Here is a 22,411-nt window from a genome sequence, read left to right as displayed (position 1 = left end):
AATGTCTTCTGCTTGTCATTAGATCTTATTTTTAACCATTCTTATGTGCCAGTAAATGTGTTTATGTATTTGAGATGTAAAACTTAAATCCTTTACACTTATATCTTATTTTTCTAGTTTCCAGTCTGTACTTTTGGACATTCTTTATTGCTTTAAATGTCTTCTAAAAGTTTCTTTCCTTATAATCAATCAGTTATGAATTTTAAACTAACAACTTTTATTTCAAACTACACATTTAAAATTTTTTCTACTTGTTTGTGTTTGCAGCTGATATACATACTATTTTATCAGGATAAGGTTTTCAGCAAGGAAATGTGCACATTTTCTTTGCACATTTCCATATACAAAAATGAATTTAGGTTTTTAAATTTTAAATCAACAGGCTAAGTTTTTACAGTCATTCCTATCTAATATGTCTTGGATATTAAATTATGTTTGTATATTGTTATTTAGGTGACTATTATATGGTTAAAAAGATTTTGGAGGAAAACAGTTCAGGTGACTTGAACATAAATTGCGTAGATGTGCTTGGGAGAAATGCTGTTACCATAACTATTGAAAACGAAAACTTGGATATACTGCAGCTTCTTTTGGACTACGGTTGTCAGGTACAAGGCTAGATAATTCTATCCCGTAGCTTCTAAATACTGTGAGACATGCCATGTTTTCTTCTTTCTTTCTAGTTTCCTTTATCCCCCCTTCTTTCCTTCGTTTTTATTTTTTCATTCTTATCTTTCTTTCACCCTTTATTTTGTCTTGAGCCACTGAAAGTTTTAAAACAAACCAAAAAAAAAGCCGTTTTTAAAAAAGTATATTTTGACTTGATTTATCTTTTCCCTCTGAATTTTTACTTTTTCCTCCCTTATATGTTTTATAACATCTCACAGAGGTAAAATACCATGATTTTTTAAAAATTACTTTGTTTTTATTACTTATGTTATTACTATTTATGTTATATATCTAAAAATAGCACAAGTGTTCTGGAAGTGTCAGGGGAACAGGTTGTTCTGTGGCTCATATAATGTACAAACATAAGAACAAAATGCTCCTGACTCACAGTGCAATTTTCAAGTTGATTTTTATTTTCTCCTGTTGAATTTTATTAAGTTTTCCTTTTTGTCTGAAGGTTAGTGTTTATATAACTATAGATGAACAATTTTTTTTTTTAACTGGAAAATATAGACCTTTCTGTTTGTCTTCAAATCAGTTCAGGTGGAAAAGCAGGCATGCGTATAAGTCTTGAAAGAATTCAGTCAAGAGATTCTGAAGGAAGTTTAATAATATTATTTTCCTTTTCTTTTGGGTTTACTTATGACGGGAACGCATGAATTCTGGCACTTTCTTTTTTCTTTCAAATAGCATAATTGCTCTGTTGTAGCTTGAAATTAATGAGATTTTTTTTTTTTGGTGGCATCAGGAAGCACTCAAAGAAGATTTTTAAAATATAAGTAGGTTAGTTCTATGTGCATTTTTATTGTGTTTACATATGTATGCATTACAATATATGATACTGTCTCTGTGTATATTTAGAGTAGAAAAAGAAACTGCCTTCCCAGCAATTTCAGTTACCCAGAACTGATATTAGAAAGTAACAAAAAACATCTCTGAGCAGTAACAAAAAACATCTCTGAGCAGTAACAAAAAACATCTCTGAGCAGTAGCTGCCATGAAGTTTTCCATTTATGAACTTCAGTCATAGGAGTACTAGAGCCCTCCTTCAACTTTAACAAACATCAGTACTTAGTCTTTAATCCATAGAGAATTAGAGGGGTAACAGAAGGAGCTTGAGGGCTACAGTGATACAAAATAGGGCACAGTACCTCTGACTCTCTTTAATAAAAAGGTCAACAGTATTACATATCTGATAATCTGAGGGAGTTGTATGTTAGAATGGTAATTAATGTTGACAACAATGGCCAGAGTAAGTAAGGAAAAGTTAAATTATATTCAGTATCTATTGTTTTAGAAGATAGAAGAATATGTATAGTACTTCTGAAAGCAGAAAACTTCCGTCAATATAGTTTAAATTTCAAAGGTAAACACTTAAAGGCATAAGCTTCAGTTACCTAGAAAATAAGGTTATAAAGAAAGACCCTGATGATTCTGGATAAATGAAGTATTATGGTATAATTGTCATTTTTGTCTTTTTGCATATATGATCCTATGTATATAATAATTCTGCAATATACATGGTTCTTTCATGTGGTTCCTGATCATATTTGAACATCATAGCCAACCTATATAGATATTACATTTTATGGATCAGAAAACTGAGGCTCATAGACTTTAATGAATTGCCCAAAGTTCTGAAATAAGTGAGGGCAGAGCTAAGATATGAACCTGATCTTCTGACTGCAAATCCCATGCTCTTTCCAGTTCACCGTGTTCTGTCTCAGGTTACCTCTGTCTTACCTATCAGTCAACAGATGTCCACGGCTTTCCATTGAGTGTGATTATGGAAATGAATAAAAACACGAGTTCCATACTAAAGGATATTAAAACTAATTGGATAGTGAAAGTATAGTTGACCCCTGAACAATACGGATTTGAACTGCATGTTCAAATATGTGGATTTTTTACAGTATAGGACTGTAAATGTTTTCTCTTCCTTAATGATTTTCTTAATATTCTTTTCTCCAGATTATTTTTAAAATACAATATACAATACATATAACATACAAAATTTGTATTAATTGACTATGTTATAGATAAGCTTTGGTCAACAGGAGGCTAATAGTAGTTGAATTTTGGGGGAGTTAAAAGTTATGTGTAGATTTTCAATTATGTGGGGGGGCAGGCACCCCTAACCCCTGCATTGCTTAAGGATCAACTGTGTACATATGAGTTTCATATCAATTAAATAATGCAGACATGTATTTGATAAGTGCTGAGTGGTAATGATACTTGACCCTTGTATGTTACTTTGAGGTTACAGAATGCTTTCATGTATTTTATCTTATGTTATATTAGAGGCTCTCGACTGGATAATTTTGCTCCTCAGGGGACATTTGATAATGTCTGGAGACATTTTTGGTTTCACTACTGGCATCTAGTGAGTAGAAGTAGGGATGCTGCTAAACATGCTACAGTGCACAAGACAACTTCTACAACGAAGAATTACCTGGCCCCAAATGTCGATAATGTTACTGCTGAGAAACCATGTTTTATACTTAAAACTTTTGTGCCTTATAATAGATGTTTTGGAAACATAGAAAAGAGAAGGTCACTGTCGATTGAGCTATCAAGGTTTCATGGAAGAGTGTCAGTTGAGCTCAGCCTTCAAACATTAATAATTACCAATATTTTTATAGGGATGCTGTGTGCCAGAAACCTTATATATTCACTTCCTTAATCCTTACGACAGTCCTATGAGATAGGTACTATTATTATTTCCATATTATAGAGGAGGAAACCAAGGTATGAAAAGTTCAGGTAACTTGCCCAAAGACACTCCACAAATGGAAGACCTGGAATTAGAACTCAGGTTCTGGCTCTGGAGTTTATGCTTTTACCTACTACCCAAAACTACTCTCAAAAATGTGTAGATAGCTCCAGAACAGGGGATGTGGGAAAGGTTGTTAACAAAGACATGTGCAATGTATGTTTTTGAGAAAATGAATTGACTTAGCCTTTTGAACAAAATATTTGGGTTGGATAGTAGTGGAAAGTATCTGGAAAAATAACTAAAACAAAAGGAATGCAAAGAGCCAGAATGCCAGGCTAAGGAATTTGGGTTTATAGATGATGGGGTCATTAAATGATTTTTGAGAGAGGTTGTGATGTGTCCAGTGGTATTTTGGGAAAAGTGTTCTAGTGGCTGTGTTCAGTATAGATTGGAAAATGGAAAGTGGAGAAGGCTATAGTTTGGGTGAGCAGTTTTTATAGTAATCCAGGTATGAAGAAGTTAAAGCCTGAACTAGAATAGTAGCTGTAAGAATAGGAGAAAAAATGGCAGATGTGAAAGATGTTATGAAGGAAGAATTGATAGAACTTAGTATTTAAGTTTGGAGGGGAGAATTGAAAAGGAGACCAAGATGATTTGGAAATAGGTGGCTGGGAGAAGAATGAAAGAAAAACAGGAAGTTAAGAAGTTAAGGTTGGGGCAGAGAAATGTGAATTTGGGTTTTAGCCTTGTTTATTTTGGTCATATCAGGCAGTCTCCCATAGACAGTTACAGATGAAAATTACATCTGTAGGAAGAGGTCAGGCTGGAGAGATACAGCGGTCATGGATATGGGATGATCACCTGCATGGTGAAAGTGGATGAAATTATAGAGGAGAGCGAATGGCTGGTGCTGATTCTTTCTCAGCATCTACATTAATAAACGCAATAGAAAGAAAGGGTTCCATTAAAGGGGTTAGGATAGTGCAGCATTGTGACAACCAAAGGAGCAGTTTTAATGTGTTGCTTAGAAATCAAAGAAAATGAGGGGGTAGGAAGGGCCATTGGATTTTGAAACTGACATCAACAGAGTTAGAGAAAATGATATGCATGATTTGAGAAGTTTGACAAAGTGAGAGGAAGAAAACTTGAGTGGTAAGAGAAAGACAAGATCAAGTCAAGGTAGCAAAGAGTGAGGAACTATTTCATATTTTGGGATATGGGGGCTGGGACTGGTATTTCTGTAAACGAAGGACCAAGTTCCAGTAGAAGAGAGAAAAGCATTAAATAGAATACCAAGGTGGAAAACTTAGCTCTGGAAAGGAAATAAGAAGCTTCTTACTCTGAGCCTAGAGGAAAGAGTATGGGAATTGTTGAAAAGACATTTTCTGAGGTGGGAAGGAATATAGTAAGCAACCTTATTAATACATAATAAGTATACATATTAAATAAATTTTAATAAGGGATGGTCAAATATTTGTGAGAAATTGGGAAGCAAAACTAATGAGGACATTTTGTCCTATAGATATTTTTAAAATAATTTAAAACTTTTTTCATTCAGAACTTCCTTTGATTTGTCAAATAACATACCATTTGTGCAGAATAAGTAAATGGTAACTCCTTATTTACATGACTTTTACACCAATATTGTTATGCCTGAAGCTTATCCTTTTAAGCATTGAAAGATTTAACATGAATCTTTCTTTATTCTTCACTAAATAGTGTTATCTGAATATAATTTAACTTTACCATCGTAAGTGGGAGTCATTGAGAATATAATTGTTTTACTTAACTTTGTATAATCTGAAACTGTCAACACATTTGTCCTTACATTAAATTGCTTCTGACTGCTTTGTATTGATAGTTGTTTTGCTATACTGATATTTTATCTTTTCAGTAGTCAGCTTTTAGCTATTTTTTCTTCATTTCTTCCTACTTTGTTAGTTTTAACCTAGCTGTTTCCTTATTCAGTAAAGATCTGAAGAATACTTGGGAAAGCAAGTTATCCTTCATTTATAGACAACTCTTAGTGTGGTTACAATTCCTTCTGGGAAATAATTCCCATGAAGTTGGTTTGTGACAGCTCAGTATAGTTTTTTTGGAAATTTGCAGTTGGATCTGTGGCTGTGTTTCAGAAGGTTGGAGTTGACTGGTGTTTTGACTTGGAGAGTAGTAGCATTACTATAGTTAGCTTCATAGGTTAAAATTTAGCATAAATGAAATGTTCAGTAGTAATGAACACATAATTCTTTTTGTTTGCTTCACCTGACCAAGTATGCTAAAAATTGAAGTGAAATGTTTGCAAAGCAGAAGAATAATGATTCTAGATTTAAAGAATAGGCTACAGCCCAGTGACCTTAAAAGTTTAAGGGATAAAAAATTAAATTTCTCATTAGGGTGGGGAGTTTTTCCTGGGGGAATACATAGGCACTTGTATAGTTGAATGTGGCCTCCAGTTCTTTCTTTGGGGTGCTTATTCCTATTTTTAGATATCCAGATAAAGTCTGTTGTTTTTAGTCCTATTTTTGACATCTAGATAAAGTATATGGAAGCTTTATTTTCAGCTCCAAGAATACTAAAGATTTGATATAGTTTCATTTTCAAGAGAGAGAATGTTGATGTAAATGGTTATTAAAGATTATAACAGATTTTAAAATGTACAGATTGAAAATAACCAAGGCGCTTCCTTAGATTAAATCATTATTTATCCCCTATTTCCCTTCTGCCTTTATGGTTTTCCTTAAAACAAAACAGAATAATAGAACAAGACAAAAAGAAATCCAAAAACCTGATGTCACAGTTGCCAAGTATCATAATAGGACTGTAGACTTTGTTACAGAGTGTTGGAAAGTCCCGAATGCTCAGCTTCTATTTACTTTTTCCTCCTGTCAAAGTTGGAGTTTCAAAATGAGCAATAGTTGGGGAGTAAAATTGTTAAGTCACTTCTCCCACTTTTCTTCAAGGACATTGGTAGCCTAGTTTTTTGCAGCTTTTACTTGATAAGATTGCTAATACTAATGTCAAATTTGTAACGTTTCAGTTAGTCATGTATGTTTTAAAGTTGAGACCAGAGGGCTCCCCTTATCCTCATGGTTGCATTAATTATCATTTTTATTAGAATGAGCATAGTCCTCTACCAGTAGTAATAGTTCTTGGCAATTTCTTCAATAGATCTGGAATGTTAAGATTCTTTTGTTTCAAAGTACACAAGTACATTTCTTGGAAAAAAATTTCAGCTTTAAATACTCCACGGATCAGCACTGTTCCATTAATAAACCCTTCTAGCAAGCATTTATTTTTTTTTTTTACCAGCTTATGCAGTGAAATCAGGACAGAAATTTGTGTGTGTTATGGTACACAAAAGTACTGCTAAGGCAAGCAAATATACTATTTGGACAGTCTAAATTTTTTAAAATTTAGTATTACTGTATGTAATACAGTTTAAATTTAAAGATAGTTTTATTTAAGAATTAGTAAAAATAAATAGTTTACCTTTTTATCCTCCATTTTCATTTTTAACCTTTTTTTTTTTTAAAGTCCGCAGATGCACTTTTGGTGGCAATCGACTCTGAAGTAGTGGGAGCCGTTGATATACTACTTAATCATCGACCAAAACGATCATCAAGACCAACTATAGTAGTTAGTACTCTTAAATATTTATTAATTTGGATTTTTAAACCAAAATAGATCTCCTGCCCCATTCCCATTTTTTTCTTCCCCCAAATTTATTTTATTTTAAAGAAATAGATTTTTTTTTTACTCTGTAAAATATTGCCTTAAAGTAAGTAGATACTTGCAGGAATAATTAATTTTGCTTTCAGGAAACCTTTTTAAAATTAGTGCTATTTCCATAATTTTGTCAGTGTGGACCAATATTTTTAGTTTTGGACATTCTATAGATGAGGTTGAAAATACAGACTAGTTTTCAAATGGATTTAAGAATTAAATATAAACAGTGAAACCATAAAACTGGAAGAAAATGTAGGTGAATATTTAACTGATTATGAGTGGAAAGACTTTATAATCATAAAAAGCAATGGCACAGCCTTCGGCTGTATAGAAGTTAAATTTCTAAAATTTAGACATCGAGCAAAATTTAGAAAGCAGATGGATAACTGGCAAAGATGTTTTCAAAATGTATCAAAAATTCATAATCTTAATAATTGACAAATTGATGAAAAACACCAAGATCAGAAAAGGACATAAAAAAAAATCTCAGAAAAGAAAATACAAGATATGAAAACTTACTACTAATAAGATATGAAATACTAATTTTTGCTTACCAAATTAGCAAAGATTTATTTATTTTATTTATTTAAATTTTAGTTAGTTAACATACAGTGCAGTTTGGTTTCAGGAGTAGAATTCAGCGACTCATCACTTACATACAACACCCAGTGTTCATCACAAGTGCCCTCCTTAATATCCATCAACCATTTAGCCCACCCCCCACCCATCTCCTTCCATCAATCCTCAGTTTATTCTCTGTCATTAAGAGTCTCTTATGGTTCATTTCCCTCTCTCTTCTTTTATACCCCCTTCCCATACTTTTGTCTATTTTGTTTCTTAAATTCCACATATGAATGAAATCATTTCACTTAATATAGTACACTCTAGCTCCATCCATATCACTGCAAATGGCAAGATTTCATTCTTTTTGATGGCTGAGTAATATTCCATTATATATATATCTTTATTATCCATTCATAAGTCGATGGACATTTGGGTTCTCCATAGTTTGGTTATTGTTGATAATGCAAATTAGTAAAGATTTTTAAAAATAATTATTGATAGCAAGGGAGTAGTATAGTCTAATACAAATTGGTGGGGAGGGTATTTTGGAAAGCAGTTTGGCAGAGTGTCATAAATAAGAAAGATGTTCATATTCTTTAACCTAGTGTTTCCCCTTCTAGGAACTGGTCAGAAATGGGGAGAAAAATGTTAATTGTCATCTTACTCGTAGCAATGAAAAAAAATGTGACCCAATTTAAACATCCCCAAATAAAAGATTGAAAATAGTAAAAATTACATATATATTAAAATGGTATTTTTAAAAGAATATTTAGGAACCTGAATAAATACGACATAGGAAGTGAAAAAAAATGGGAATAGTAAACTGAACATATGCTATGATCCAGGGCTAAAAAGATGCACAAAGAACTATATGGAAATGTAGCAAAACATTACCTAACAGCAGTCATCTCATTGCTAAATTAAGGATGTTTTTTTCTTACTCCTTTAATTTTTCTTTATTGCTTTTGTAATTAGGAAGATAGTCACTAATGATCAAATAGATTCTACTTTAAAATGAGATATTTGTTACATATCAAAATTTAAAAATTATAACATTCATTATTGGTGAGGATGTAGTGAAATAAACAGTTTAAATAATTGCTGGTAGTGAAGAAAAATATTGTTTTAAGAAAGAATTATAAATCGTGGATTATCTGCTATTATCTGAGAACAATAAGAAGCTCTGCTAAATTACATACTTTATCATATATTAACTGAAATCTTTTACTTTCATTTAGGTATTACTAAGTTTGTGCAAGCATGACTTTCTCCAGAGGATAGTACCAACTAGTTTTAAGTGGTGATAAGAAACCAAAAGAAACAGAGAAAAAAAGGCTAAGAATATAGCCCCTGTCCAAATGATCAGAAATGTCTAGAATCCTATTCAATTTTCTGTCATCTGTCTTGCAGGCACTGTTATATTTTGGTATACTTATTCCACCTGTAGCCTTTTTACCCATTTACTTTCTTGGCAGGGAGGGTGGGGTGTAGGATGCCAAGGTATTGGAGCAACCGACTGACATTATTCCATCACCATTAGCACCACCAGTCGACTCTTGAGTTGTAAGGCTCTGGCAGTCTTCACTACTCAGTGAAAGAACACTTTGTACTTCATCTCTGACAAAAAGAATTATCCAGCTCCAGCCTTTGTTTGAGTACTTCCAGTGACAGCAAGATCACATTTTAACAGCCCTAATACTTCTTGACAGGCAATGTCTAATGTTTTTATATACTTTTTAAAAATCATTTCAGTGAATTTATTCTGTATTCTTAGATTATCAAAATTGTTTTTTGATAAATTTTGATTTTCAAATACAGTTGGGTTTTTTGATAGTATGTAGATTATATTATGAACAATGAAATAATGAATTTTAATCTTATCTTCTAATAATGTTTTTCATGTAGCCAAGTATGTGTTATAGGAAAAATGAGGACATCATTTAAATACAATTTTCTTCTCTTTATAACCTGTAATAAGGGGAGAAAGGGCTAAATTTTTAGATTTCTTTGTTATTTTTAAATAAATTCATTAATTTGAAGTTTCCAATAAATGAGAAGTATATAAAGAAACTATTCATAAAAGAAGGGGGAAAAAGCCAAGTATGTCAGAAAATATTAAAACTTAATCAATAGTCAAAGGAAGGTAAAGTAATATTTCATGATAGTTTTTTTCACTCATAAATTGGGAATGACCATGCCTAGTGCTAGTGAGTAAACCTTGAGTGTGAAATGGGTACATTCCTATATTATTGGTAATATAAACTGAAAAGAACTTTAGTAGTGTATATCAAATCTTCAAAACTGTTCATGGCCTTTAGACCTATTATCATTATTATTATTATTTAAAGACTTTATTTATCTATTTGACAGAGAGAGAGACAGCCAGCGAGAGAGGGAACACAAGCAGGGGGAGTGGGAGAGGAAGAAGCAGGCTCCCAGCAAAGGAGCCTGATGTGGGGCTCGATTCCAGAACGCTGGGATCATGCCTTGAGCCAAAGGCAGATGCTTAATGACTGAGCCACCCAGGCGCCCCCTTTAGACCTATTATTGCACTTCAGGGGTTCTGTGGTTTATGAGTTTATCCTAAATTTCAAAAAAGCTGTGTTCATAAAGATGTTTGTGGTAGTGTTATTTACATAAACAAAACAAAGTATCTTGAACATAGGTCTATGAATTTTCTTAAATTACATGCTACATTCTATATGTGAATTTTATTTCCCAGAAATTCTGGGCTATAGTTTTATGAAATTATTAGAAGGGTCTTTGAATTTCAGAATATTAAAGACCATTGTTTTTAATCATTGATCCCAAATCACTTATGCCAAAGATGTCCTTAAAAGGAGGTATAATAGAAAAAGGACTAGAAGGAGATGCTGTAAAATTTATTTTGCATAGTAGGAATATGGAAATTTTTTTATTTCTGCTTTTCTATATTTTTCAGATGTTTTATAATATGTGTGTACTACTTTTATAATGTTAATAAAAATTACAAAAAAACCTCTGTGAACTTGATAAGCTTATGCAATGAAATCAAACAGCTCTCAGGAAAACCTGTGTGAAAAAGTGAGCGCATTGGGAAGACTATGCAATAGTCATACAATAATCAACCTTTCTATTTAACCCTGATTTTTTATTTACTAATGTTTCTTTCCTCATGTCATGCCATCACCAGGCCCATGAGCCCATGTAGGGAAAGCAGCTCAGGCTCTGGTATAATACAGACCTGAGTTCTGATCTGCATTTTGCCACTCTGTTGTGTAGTTTGGGCACATTAACTTCTCTGAGCCTCAGTTTCTTCATGGGGATTATGCTCAATTTTGCAGGCTATTGTGGGGATTAAATGAGATGATAAATATAAAGTGCCTAACAGTCCCAGGACTCAATAATAGTAGTTATGATGTTAGTGTTTTTGTGCATTAGTAGCAGGAAATAGTATAGGTAATGATTGGGAATATGTAGAGAATTACACAAAATGAAGAGTGCTTCCTATTTACTTACCCCTTCTAGGCAGCTTCATTGCTATTAATGTAGCAAGGTTTGCTGTAAAGGTGGAATTTTTAAGTTTTTCTCATGCATTTATACTTCGCCTATTTTTAACATTTCTGTTTTTTCCTTTATATTCTTTTTCTAAGATTCTTGTTCTTTATCCTTGTCATGCATGTTTCCATAATCTTGTGAAAATTAAACACTTTTTCCTAAAGTATTTCTCTAGGTATCCTCACTTCTTCTTTGTTAGGAAAACAGAACTCTAGTTGTATGAATGTGTCCTATTGAAGATTTTTGTCTGTCATGATTATATTGCATTTATTAATTAAAATTGAGTTTTCAGGTTTCAAAAAAAATTGAACCTGGTAAAATACTTATCATATTTTTAAAAATAATTCTAATGTTCTTTGTGCCTTCTGATTTTTTAAATTTCATTTTCAGATAAATATGTTGTTTTGAAGTCACAAATAATAATTTTGGACATTTATGTAAATATTTTTCAGAAACTAATGGAGCGAATTCAGAATCCTGAGTATTCAACAACTATGGACGTTGCGCCTGTCATTTTAGCTGCTCATCGTAACAACTATGAAATTCTTACAATGCTGTTAAAACAGGATGTATCTCTACCCAAGCCCCATGCAGTTGGCTGTGAGTGCACATTGTGTTCTGCAAAAAACAAAAAGGACAGCCTCCGACATTCCAGGTTAGAAAGTTAAGGTTTTAATAAATAGGTGTGCGATATAGTAAGGTATATGTCAGTGAAATTTTTGTTGTTTTTCTTTCTATGCAGCTTTTAAGAAATATGGGATTGGAATGGCTTATGAAAGCTAAACTTCTAGTTCCTTTGCTTAATATGAGTTTTACATTTTTTAGAAATGTTTACTAAATGATGCATAATTAGGAAAAGCCTTCAAATTATGAATAAGGTTTACCTCATACTTCTGCTGGTGGGGCTTGAAGACACTATTTACTTTTTAAGAGCAGAGTCTATTAATCTAAGAGAATTTCCAAGTAGTGGAAGGAGTGGAGATACCCCTTCTTATCTTATTTATAAGGAAATAAAAAGTGTTTTCTGTCTGACTAAATATATAACTTGTTATGCCTCTTACTTCCCCTTCCACACAATATTTAAGTCTTTTTCCCCAGTCAAAATATTAAGAACAACTGAGGAGAAAATGAACAAGAAAGTATCCCACCTTGGACAGGCTGAGCAAGAGCACACACATGGGCATGTTGTATAAGGTTCTGGGCTAAACTTGAGAATCTAATTTTCAGCATAAACCTTTATATATATATTATCTGTGTAGCAATCAAATATATAGTTGAAATTATATCACGTATAACATTTACTATGGGAAATGTTGTCTGGAAGTCCTAAGCAGCCCGTTGATAAACTGTTTTTATGGTATGTGAAATTAGCTTTAAAGCTGCAAACTATTCACCCTCACTCTTTCCTTACCTTAAGGACAGGTCTTTGGTGGATTGACAGATAATCACAGATCCATAAATTGAGAAAGTCTCCTAGGAATCAATTTAATGTTTATTTGCAGAGGTTGAGCTGGAAAGTTTTTCTATTTTCAAGTTGAATTACAGCGAGACCTTTTTTTTTTTTTTAATAAGATCTGGTTGATAGCTATGGCTATATCATTTAACTTTTTAGTTTAAAAATGACTAGTCTGTAAAATGACAAGCAAAAATGATCTTTAAGGCTTCTTCTAGTTTTAAAATCCTTTATTAATATTAAATATAAATATTTTCAAATTGTATGCTTATTAAATATGTGTGTAGTTGAAGCAGCTGAGGTTGCAGGAATCGGGGCTGGAGAGAACACTAAGCCTGGCTTGGTTTCAGGTGGGGGAAAAGCTTTGTTTTGAAAGCTTTTAGAGGAGCTGTGGCTTGAGTTTGGCCTTTGGTATGAATAAAAATAAAAAGAGGGGCCCCTGGGTGGCTCAGTTGGTTAAGCCTCTGACTCTTGATTTCGGCTCAAGTCATGATGTCAGGGTCATGAGATCCAGCCCCTTGTTAGCTCTGTGTTCAGTGGGGAGTCCCTTGAAATTCTCTCTCTCCCCCCCTCTACTTCACCCCCCTCAAATAAATTAAATAAATAAATAAATAAATAAATAAATAAATAAATAAACTTTTAAAAAAACTTAAAAGGTTGTTTTATGCAGAAAGTACAGTATGTGATTGTGGTTTATTTAGGGAACTCCAAATGGTATGGTGTATTTACAGAAAAGTTTGAGAGAGTTTGTTGTTGATATTTGGGAAAACAGTTACAGTGAATGTCAAAATGCCCTGACTACAAGTCATTTTTAGGAATTGCTAAGTAGACTTGCTGAAGAAAAAGAAGCTAACAAAATGAGAAAAAGAGATACCAGTAAAGGTTTTGGTGAAGTTGAAGAGCGAATATACTGGCAACAGGGAAGTGAGGCAATCTGTATTTATACAGTTATTGGTTTTTAAATTTTAGAGATGCTGAAGTTCCAGGTGATGATAAGGTCTAGGGGCAATAATTTTATTTTATTATTATTGTTTTTTATTTATTTATTTTTAAAGATTTTATTTATTTGAGAGAGAGCACGAGCAGGGGGTGGGGAGGCAGAGGAAGTGGGAGAAGCCAACTCCCCGCTGAGCAGGGAACCCAACTTGGGGCTTGATCCCAGGACCCTGGTATCATGACCTGAGCCAAAGGCAGACTTTTAACTGACTGAGCCACCGAGGCACCACTTAGGGGCAATAATTTTAAATGGGGTAGGGAAGGGTAATGGACCATTATAGTTTAGAAAAACATTTTCAGTAATATAATTGCTGTGATTTGGTTTTAGTCTCAATTATTTGATGTGTTGTGAAATTTCAAATAACTTTAAAGGAAGATTTGAAATCTTTATTATCTATCAAAGGAAGACGAAGTTTTTAAAAAGTTGAGAAGTGCTTTGTTTAAACTGCACAGTGATTTTTATAGTTCTGAGTTTGAATGCCTGTAAGCCCAAAGTATATTCAACTCTACTCATATTATTACTCACTTCACCTTTGAAAGCAATTGAATTTGTATAACTTGGCTTAGAAGAGGATTTGGCATTGAGAAAATCAGGGAATTTAGAGGTTCTAGTAATATTAGTTTGAAAGCTATTTATTTTAACTACACAAGTAATATGTGAATAAATCCTCAAATCCCTGTAAAAATTCTAACTTTAATTTTGAGCAAAAGTTCTTTGAGCAATCTCAATTCTTCTCCTGTCTCTGGAGCTAACCAATATGATCAGTTTGAGGTTCTATATCTGCTCCTTAATGACTAGAATTCTAATTGGTTAGAAATGTGACTCTTAACTGTGGTGTTATGTTGGAAACTAGTCTCCATCAATGGCCATCAGTTACATGTTGAAGTTAGAAATTCCCTCTCCCGATTTCTGTCTATACAGATTCCGTTCAAATTTCCTCTCCTATTTCATTAATTTTGCTTACCTGGTATTAATCTTGCCTCATCTACTCCAGTTTTTATGGTTGTCCAAATATTTAGGTTGAACCATATGAAATTACTGTCTTAAAAGTATTTTGAACAATGTAGAATTGCATATTCCCATATTCTTCTTGGTATGGATGAAACCAAAACCCCAGAAAGTTATGTAGAATATAATCACATAACTCTACAGGCCTCAAAAAAGTTGTTTAAAAAAAAAAAAAAAAGATTTATTTATTTATTTTAGAGAAAGAGCATGTGCACACAAGTGGGCTTAGGGGGGTGTGGAGAGGCGGAGAGAGAGGAAGAGAGAATCTTCAAGCAGACTCCCCACTGATCGTGGAGCCCAACATGATATGGTGACCTGGCATGATGACCTGAGCCAAAAACCAGAGTTGGCTGCTTAACTGACTGAGCCACCCAGGCACCCTGAAAAAGTTTTTTTTTTAATATGGAGATTGATGATTTGCAATAAATGTATACAGGTGCAATAAATGTATACAGGTGTATACTATCACCAGAATCCAATATTCTATCATTTCCATCACTGGAAAAAGTTCTGTCATGCCCATTTATATTTATAGTCAATCCCTGCTCCCATTCCTAGCTCCAAGCAACCACAGATCTTTTTTCTATCTCTAACCTATAGTTTTTTGTTTTCTAGAAATTTCATATAAATAGAATCATATAATATATTGACTTATGTCTCTAGCTTCTTTCACTTAACATAATATTTTGAGGTTCATTCATATTGCGTATATCAGTAGTTTATTCCTTTTCATTGTCGAGTAGTATATCATTGTAAGGATGAATCTTTTGTTTATACACTCAATAGTTGATGGACATTTGAGTTGTTTTTAGTTTTTGGCAGGGAACATTCACATATAAGTCTTTATGTGGACATATTTTTTTTTTATTTCTGTTGGGTAGATACCTAGGAGTGGAATTGCTGGTTTTTTTGGTAAATAACTGCCAAACTCTTTTCCAAAGTGATTACATCATTTTACATTCTCACCAGTGATGTATGATGGTTTCAATTCCTCCACATGGTCACCAACACTTTATATTGTTAGTTTTTTTGATCTTAGCCATTTTAGCAGAAGTGTAGTACTATCTCATTGTGGTTTTAATTTGCATTTCCCTTATGCCTTATACTATCAAGCATCTTATCATTTGTTTATATGCCATTAATATATCTTCTTTGATGAAGTATCTATTCAGATCTTTTGCCCATTTTTAAAAATTGGGTTGTTTGTCTTATTAAGTTGTAAAAGTTCTTTGTATATCCTGGACACAAGTCCTTTATGACATATATGTTTTGCAAATGAATTCTCCCAGTCTGTGACTTGTCTTTTCATTTTCTTCTTGGTGTATTTTGAAGAGCAAAACTTGTAATTTTGATGAGACCCATTTTTTCACTTTTATCTTTTGTAGATTATTTCTTGTGTCATATGTATGAAATATTTGCCTAACCCAAAGTCACAAACATTTTCTCCTGTTTTCTTCTAGAAGTTTTATAGTTGTATGATTTACATTTAAATTTATAATCTATTTTGAGTAAACTTTTGTATGTATGTGAGATAAAGATCTAAGTTCTTTTTTAATGCTTTGCAATATCCAAACATGTGTTCTAGTATCATTTGTTGAAGAGTATTGTTTCCCCCAGTAAATTATCTTTACACCTTAGAAGTCACTTGAGCATATATGTATGGTTTGATTTCTAGACTGTAATTTGTTCCATTAATCTATAAGTCTATTCTTACACAAATATATGATTTCACTCATATGTGGAATTTCAGAAGCAGATGATCATATGGAGAAAAAAAGAGAGGCAAACCATAAAACAGACTCTTAACTACAGAAAACAAACTAAGGCTTACTGAAGAGGAGGTGGGTGGTGGGGGGGTATGAGTTAAATGGGTGATGTATTAAGGAGGGCACTTGTGATGAGCACTGGGTGTTATTTTTTAAAAGATTTTATTTATTTTTGCAAGAGAGAGAAGGAGAGAGATTGAGCATGAGTGGGGGGAAGGGCAGAGGGAGAAGCAGACTCCCTACTGAGCAGGGAGCCCAATGGGGGACTTGATCCCAGACCCTGGAATCATGACCCAAGCCAAAGGCAGACACCCAACCGACTGAGCCACCCAGGTGCCCAGAGCACTGGGTGTTATATGTAAGCAATAAATCACTAAATTCTACTTCTGAAACTAATATTACACTATATGTTAAATAACTGGAATTTAAGTAAAAACTTGAAACAAAATAAAATCAGGCAATGTATGTCTTTCATCGTTCATCGTTTTTTGTTTGTTTGTTTGTTTTTAATTTTCGGCTATGCTGTGTTCTTTGCATTTGCAAAGAATTTGTTTAGAATGAGTTATCATTTTTTATGAAAATACCTGCTTGGATTTTTAAGAGGGGTTGCATTATGTATGGTTTTAATAGTATTAAATTTTAATAGTATTAATAGTATTAAATCTTTCAACCTATGAACATGTATATCTTTCCATTTTATTAAGTCTTCCTAATTACTTTCAGCAATGTTTTCTAGTCTTCAGTGTATAGGTCTTGTGCTTCTTTTTTATAATTTATTCCTAAGTATTTTATTTGTTTTGAGAATATTGTACATGAATTGCTTTCTTAATTTCATTTGCAGATGGTTCATTGCTAGTCTATAGAAATAAAACAGATTTTTTTGTATACTGGTTTTGTATCTTGTGATCTTGCTAAACTCATTTATTCTAATAGGAGTTTTTATTTGTTTGCTTTTTAGATTCCTAAAGATTTTTATATATAAGATTATATCATCTGTAAGTAGAGACAGGTTTACTTCTTTTCCAATCTTTAGGCCTTCATTTTTCTTGCCTTATTGCACTGGCTAGAACCTCCAGTGTGATGTTGAATATAAGTTAGTAAGAGTACATATCCTTGCCTTGGATTCTTGGTTCTGGATTTTCTACTTGGGATTTTCTATTTATAGTATCATAGAAAATAGTTTTACTGCCCTAAAGATCCCCTACATTACACTTATTTATCCCTCCCTCACCCCAAACCCCTGGCAATCACTGATTTTTATTTATTTATTTTTTTACTGTGTCCATGGTTTTAACTTTTCTCTGTAATGTCATATAATTGGAATCATATAGTATGTAGCCTTTTCATATTGTCTTCTTTCACTTAGTAATATGCATTTAAGTTTCATTCGTGTGTTTTCATGGCTTGACAGTACGTTTCTTTTTAGCACTGAATAATATTACATTGTATGAAGGTACTACAGTTTATCCATACACCTACTGAAAGACATCTTGATTGCTTCCAAGTTTTGGAAGTTATGAATAAAGCTGTTATAAACATTCACATACAGGTTTTTGTGTGGACATAAGTTTTCAGCTTATTAGATAAATATGAAGAAGTGTGATTGCTGGATCATATGGTAAGAATATCTTTACTTTTATAAGAAACTGCCAAACTGTCTTGCAAAGTGCCTGCACCATTCAGCATTCCTACCAACAATGAATGAATTTCATGTTGCTCCACATCCTCACCAGCATTTGATTATTGTCACGGTTTGGATTTAGCCTTTCTAATGGGTATGTAATGGTATGGTATCTCATTGTTGCTTTAATTGCCATTCCCTTGTGATCTAGTGATGTATGATGTTGTGCATCTCTATATGCTTATTTCCCATCTGTCTGTCATCATTTGTGAGATGTCTGTTCAGATCTCTTGCCTATTTTTTAATTGGATTGTTTGTTTTCTTATTGTTGAGTTTTAAGAGTTCTTTGTATACTTTATATACAGGGTCCTTTATCAGATATGTTTTTTGTAAATATTTTCTCCCAGCCTGTGGCTTGTCTTTTCATTCTCTTGATTCATGGGTTATTTTAAAGTATGCTGTTGTACTTCACATATTTTGGAATTTCCCAGATTTCTTTCTACTGGTGATTTCTAATTTAATTTCTAACTTAATTAATTGATTGGAGAATATACTGTATTTTTAAAATAACTTTACTGAGGAGCACCTTGGTGGCTCAGTCAGTTAAGCGTCTGCCTTTGGTTCTGGTCATGATCCCACTGTCCTGGGATGGAGCCCTGCATCAGGTTCCCTGCTCAGTGGGGAGTCTGCTTCTCCCTATCCCTGCTCTTGCACGCTTGCTCTCTCTCTGTCCCTCCCAAATAAATAAATAAAATCTCTAAAAAATAACTTTATTGAGATATAATTTATTGGGATATAATTCATATATTTTAAAATTCACCCCTTTATATTTGGAGTTATACATTGACTGCCATTATTTAATTCCAGAACACCTCATCACATCAAGAAGAAACACTATACTCATTAGCAGTCACTCTCCCAGCCACTGGAAACAACTAAATTTACTTTCTGTTCTTACGGGTATTTCCTATTCTGGATATTTCATATAAATTACATCTTTTAAATTCTTATCAGTCATTTGCTTATCTTTTTTGGAGATGTCTATTCAGATCCGTTTCCTGGTTTTTTAATTGGTTATCTGCCTTTTTATTGCTGAATTTTAAGAGGGGTGTGTGTGTGTGTGTGTGTGTGTGTGTGTGTGTGTGTGTTTATGTTCTGGATACAAGACCCTCATCAGATACATGATTTGCAAATCTTTTTTCACATTCCATCAGTTATCTTTTCACTTTTTCAATGGTGTACTTCAGAGCACAGAAGTTTTAAATTTTGGTGGAGTCCAGTTAACCTCTTTTTGGTATTATAGCTAATTGCTTAATTTGGAGAAAGTACTTTTTATGATTTCATTCTTTAAAAAAAATAGACTAGTTCTATGGCCTACCATGTAGTTTGACATGGAGAATATTCTATGTACTCCTGAAATAATACTCTTGAATATTCTATGTACTCTTGGGGTGAGCATTCAATAAACTTCAGTTTGATCATATATTCTTTCATAGTATTTGAGTCTTCCTTGTCCCTCCTGGTTTTTTATCCATTTATTCTATCAATTTCTGGGAGAGGAATATTAAATCTCAAAATGTATCAGAATATATAATTTATTCTTGTCAGATGGAGTGTTCGATCAATGTCTAGTTGGTTAATGGTGTTGCTTAATTCTTTTCTTTCCTTGTTGATCTTTTGTCTCATTGTTCTATCCATTATTGAAAGTGGAGTATTAAAAGTCTCTGATTCTTATTGTTCAGTTGTCTATTTTTCCATTTCTGTTAATTTTTTCTTCATGATTTTGGTGCTCTGTTGTTAGTCACAAATATGTTTATAAATGTACGTTTTTGCCTCTCATTGAATTGATCTGCCCCCTTAAGCACAAAAGTACAGGTTTACCAGCTTCAGGCTGGAAAACTGCAGTTCTCCATGACTGAACTGGGGACAGAGGTGATGGAATTAGCCTCAGGCCAGAAGACCACAGATTCAAACCATTCTTGCCTGAAGCTCTAGCAGTTTTTCAATAATAGATCTCAGTACATAATTTCCAGTGACCTGAAGAGGTTGATTTTTTAAAATATAATGGACCCTTGAGCAATGTGGGAGCTAGGGGCACCAACCCCTTATGCAGTAAAAAATCCATGTATCTTTTGATACTGCAGAAACTTAACTACTAATTAGCCTACTGTTGACTAGAAGTCTTACGAATAACACAGTCGATTAACATATTTTGTATATTATATGTATTATGTACTGTATTCTTAAGTAAGCTAGAGAAAAGAAAATGTTATTAAGGAAATCATAAAGAGGACAAAATACATTTATAGTACTGTACTATATTAAAAAAAAAAACACATATAAGTGCACCTGCACAGTTCAAACCCATGTTGTTCAAGGGTCAACTGTAATTTTGTCCATTTGTATACATATTTTTTTGTGTAGTGGAATTACTGACCTCTTCACACCATCATTACTTTTTTTTTTTTTAAGATTTTATTTATTTATTTGACAGAGATAGAGACAGCCAGCGAGAGAGGGAACACAAGCAGGGGGAGTGGGAGAGGAAGAAGCAGGCTCACAGCAGAGGAGCCTGATGTGGGGCTCGATCCCATAACGCCGGGATCACGCCCTGAGCCAAAGGCAGACGCCCAACCGCTGTGCCACCCAGGCACCCCCATCATTACTTTGATAGTGTTTTGAATACCAAAAATGATAGGTTTTATAAAGTGAGGCAGCCTTGTCATTTGTTAGGTAACATCTAAGTACTTTCCATGTAATAGCACTTCATTATTACTCTAGCACAATTGGTTGCCACCATTACTAGCAGTCACTCTTGCTGTTCATTTTGTCATTAATCCTTAATATATTTTGAGACATGATAATGTTGATTAATACAAAAGTCATTTTTAGAAATAATCTGATGAAATTAATATAGACATATTGATGGAAAGAGAAAGATAAGTTGCTTAGTTACATATATTTCTCTCAAGTTTTTGGACAGTTTTGGTGTAGGCAAATATCTCTTCAGGAATCCTTACTTAAGATATAGATAACTATACTTGTTTTATTGAATAGCTAAGTTATAATTGGATTTCATAAATACTGTTTTCTTAAAAGTACATTATACAGGATTTACTTTTATATCTTAAGACCTGAAACCCATAAGGTAAATAAAGAATATTTCAATAAGTTAGTTTAAATAAAAAGTTTAAATTTCCATATAGGAAAATTCTATTGCAAACAAAGTAAAAAGACAAACAATAAACTGGGGAAAAAAGTATTTAAAATACTTTGACTAGACAGAAGGGTAATTTCTTTGACATATAGATCTTACAAATTGATTTAAAAAAATATAAACGATTATGAAAAAATAGGCTAATGAAAATGAATAGGAGTTTACAGAAGTAGTATAAATGGATAGTAAACAGGAAAGGATGCTTAAACTTCTAAAGAAATTCAGATAAAATTCCATTTTTCATCTATTAGAGTGGCAAAATATTAATGATGATGTAGTGGAAAATGAGCTCTCCTTATTGTTAGTGCTTTGGAAACATCTATTAGAATTTAAAATACACATGCCATTTTATCCAGCAATTCTCAGTGTGCAAAGAATATATGAACTAAAGAACATTCATTGCTGCCTTATTTATAGAAGTAAAAAATTAGAAGCAACTGAAGTTTCCATTAATGGAGATCTGATGATCTGCCATCAAATGGGAAACCATCCAGTTTTGGGGGAAAAAAATGACATGACTCTATATGTAATGACATAGAAAGAGTTGTTCTTTTACATAGTATGTCTGATTATGTTTGTGTGTTAATCGAAAATATCAAGGATATTCACAATTCTCTGTAATGTGACCATTCTTTGAGGAGTAGAGGTGGTGGAAGGAGGAGAACTGGGGACCATCATGTTTCTAAACTGATTGCCTTTATTTATTTATTTATTTATTTATTTATTTATTTATTTATTTATTTATCAGAGAGAGCACAAGCAGGGGGAACACCACAGGCAGAGGGCGAGGGAGAGGGAGAAGCAGGGACCCTGACGTGGGGCTCAATCCCAGGACTCTGAGATCATGACCTGAGCCGAAGGCAGATGCTTAACCAACTGAGCCACCCAGGCACTCCTAAACTGCTTGCTTTTTTTAATAACAAGCATGTATTAAATTTATGTTTGGAAGAAAATAGACATAATATCTACCAATTTATAAATTAAGAATTATATGTTTATAAATGAAAGAATTATAACAAAAATTTTCTGGTTGCTTCCTATTTAGGTATTGAATATGAACCTTAACTAGTTTACAGAAAGTGAAGGGGTGTGCTTTTCTGTTAGCTACAGATTATACATAAATGAATGATTTCATTC

General features: G+C 33.1%; 1 protein-coding gene across 3 annotated transcripts in view; it reads left to right on the top strand.

Moving 5' to 3' along the window:
• TRPC1 (transient receptor potential cation channel subfamily C member 1) overlaps positions 1-22,411 on the top strand; it is a 68,100-nt gene that overhangs the window by 9,041 nt on the left and 36,648 nt on the right. The window contains exons 2-4 of one of the 3 annotated variants that reach the window (XM_008711164.2): positions 454-608; positions 6,920-7,021; positions 11,665-11,867. In XM_008711164.2, the coding sequence (XP_008709386.2) occupies positions 454-608; positions 6,920-7,021; positions 11,665-11,867 (460 nt within the window). The remainder of the gene's footprint in view (positions 1-453; positions 609-6,919; positions 7,022-11,664; positions 11,868-22,411) is intronic. The other 2 variants (XM_040636714.1, XM_040636713.1) reach the window with 2 other exon arrangements.

The sequence above is a fragment of the Ursus maritimus genome, unplaced genomic scaffold (assembly GCF_017311325.1).
Source record: "Ursus maritimus isolate PB19 unplaced genomic scaffold, ASM1731132v1 scaffold_20, whole genome shotgun sequence".
NCBI classification, from domain to species: domain Eukaryota; kingdom Metazoa; phylum Chordata; class Mammalia; order Carnivora; family Ursidae; genus Ursus; species Ursus maritimus.
The sequence above is the reverse complement of the archived record's forward strand: the minus strand, read 5'-3'. Positions and strand labels throughout refer to the sequence as shown.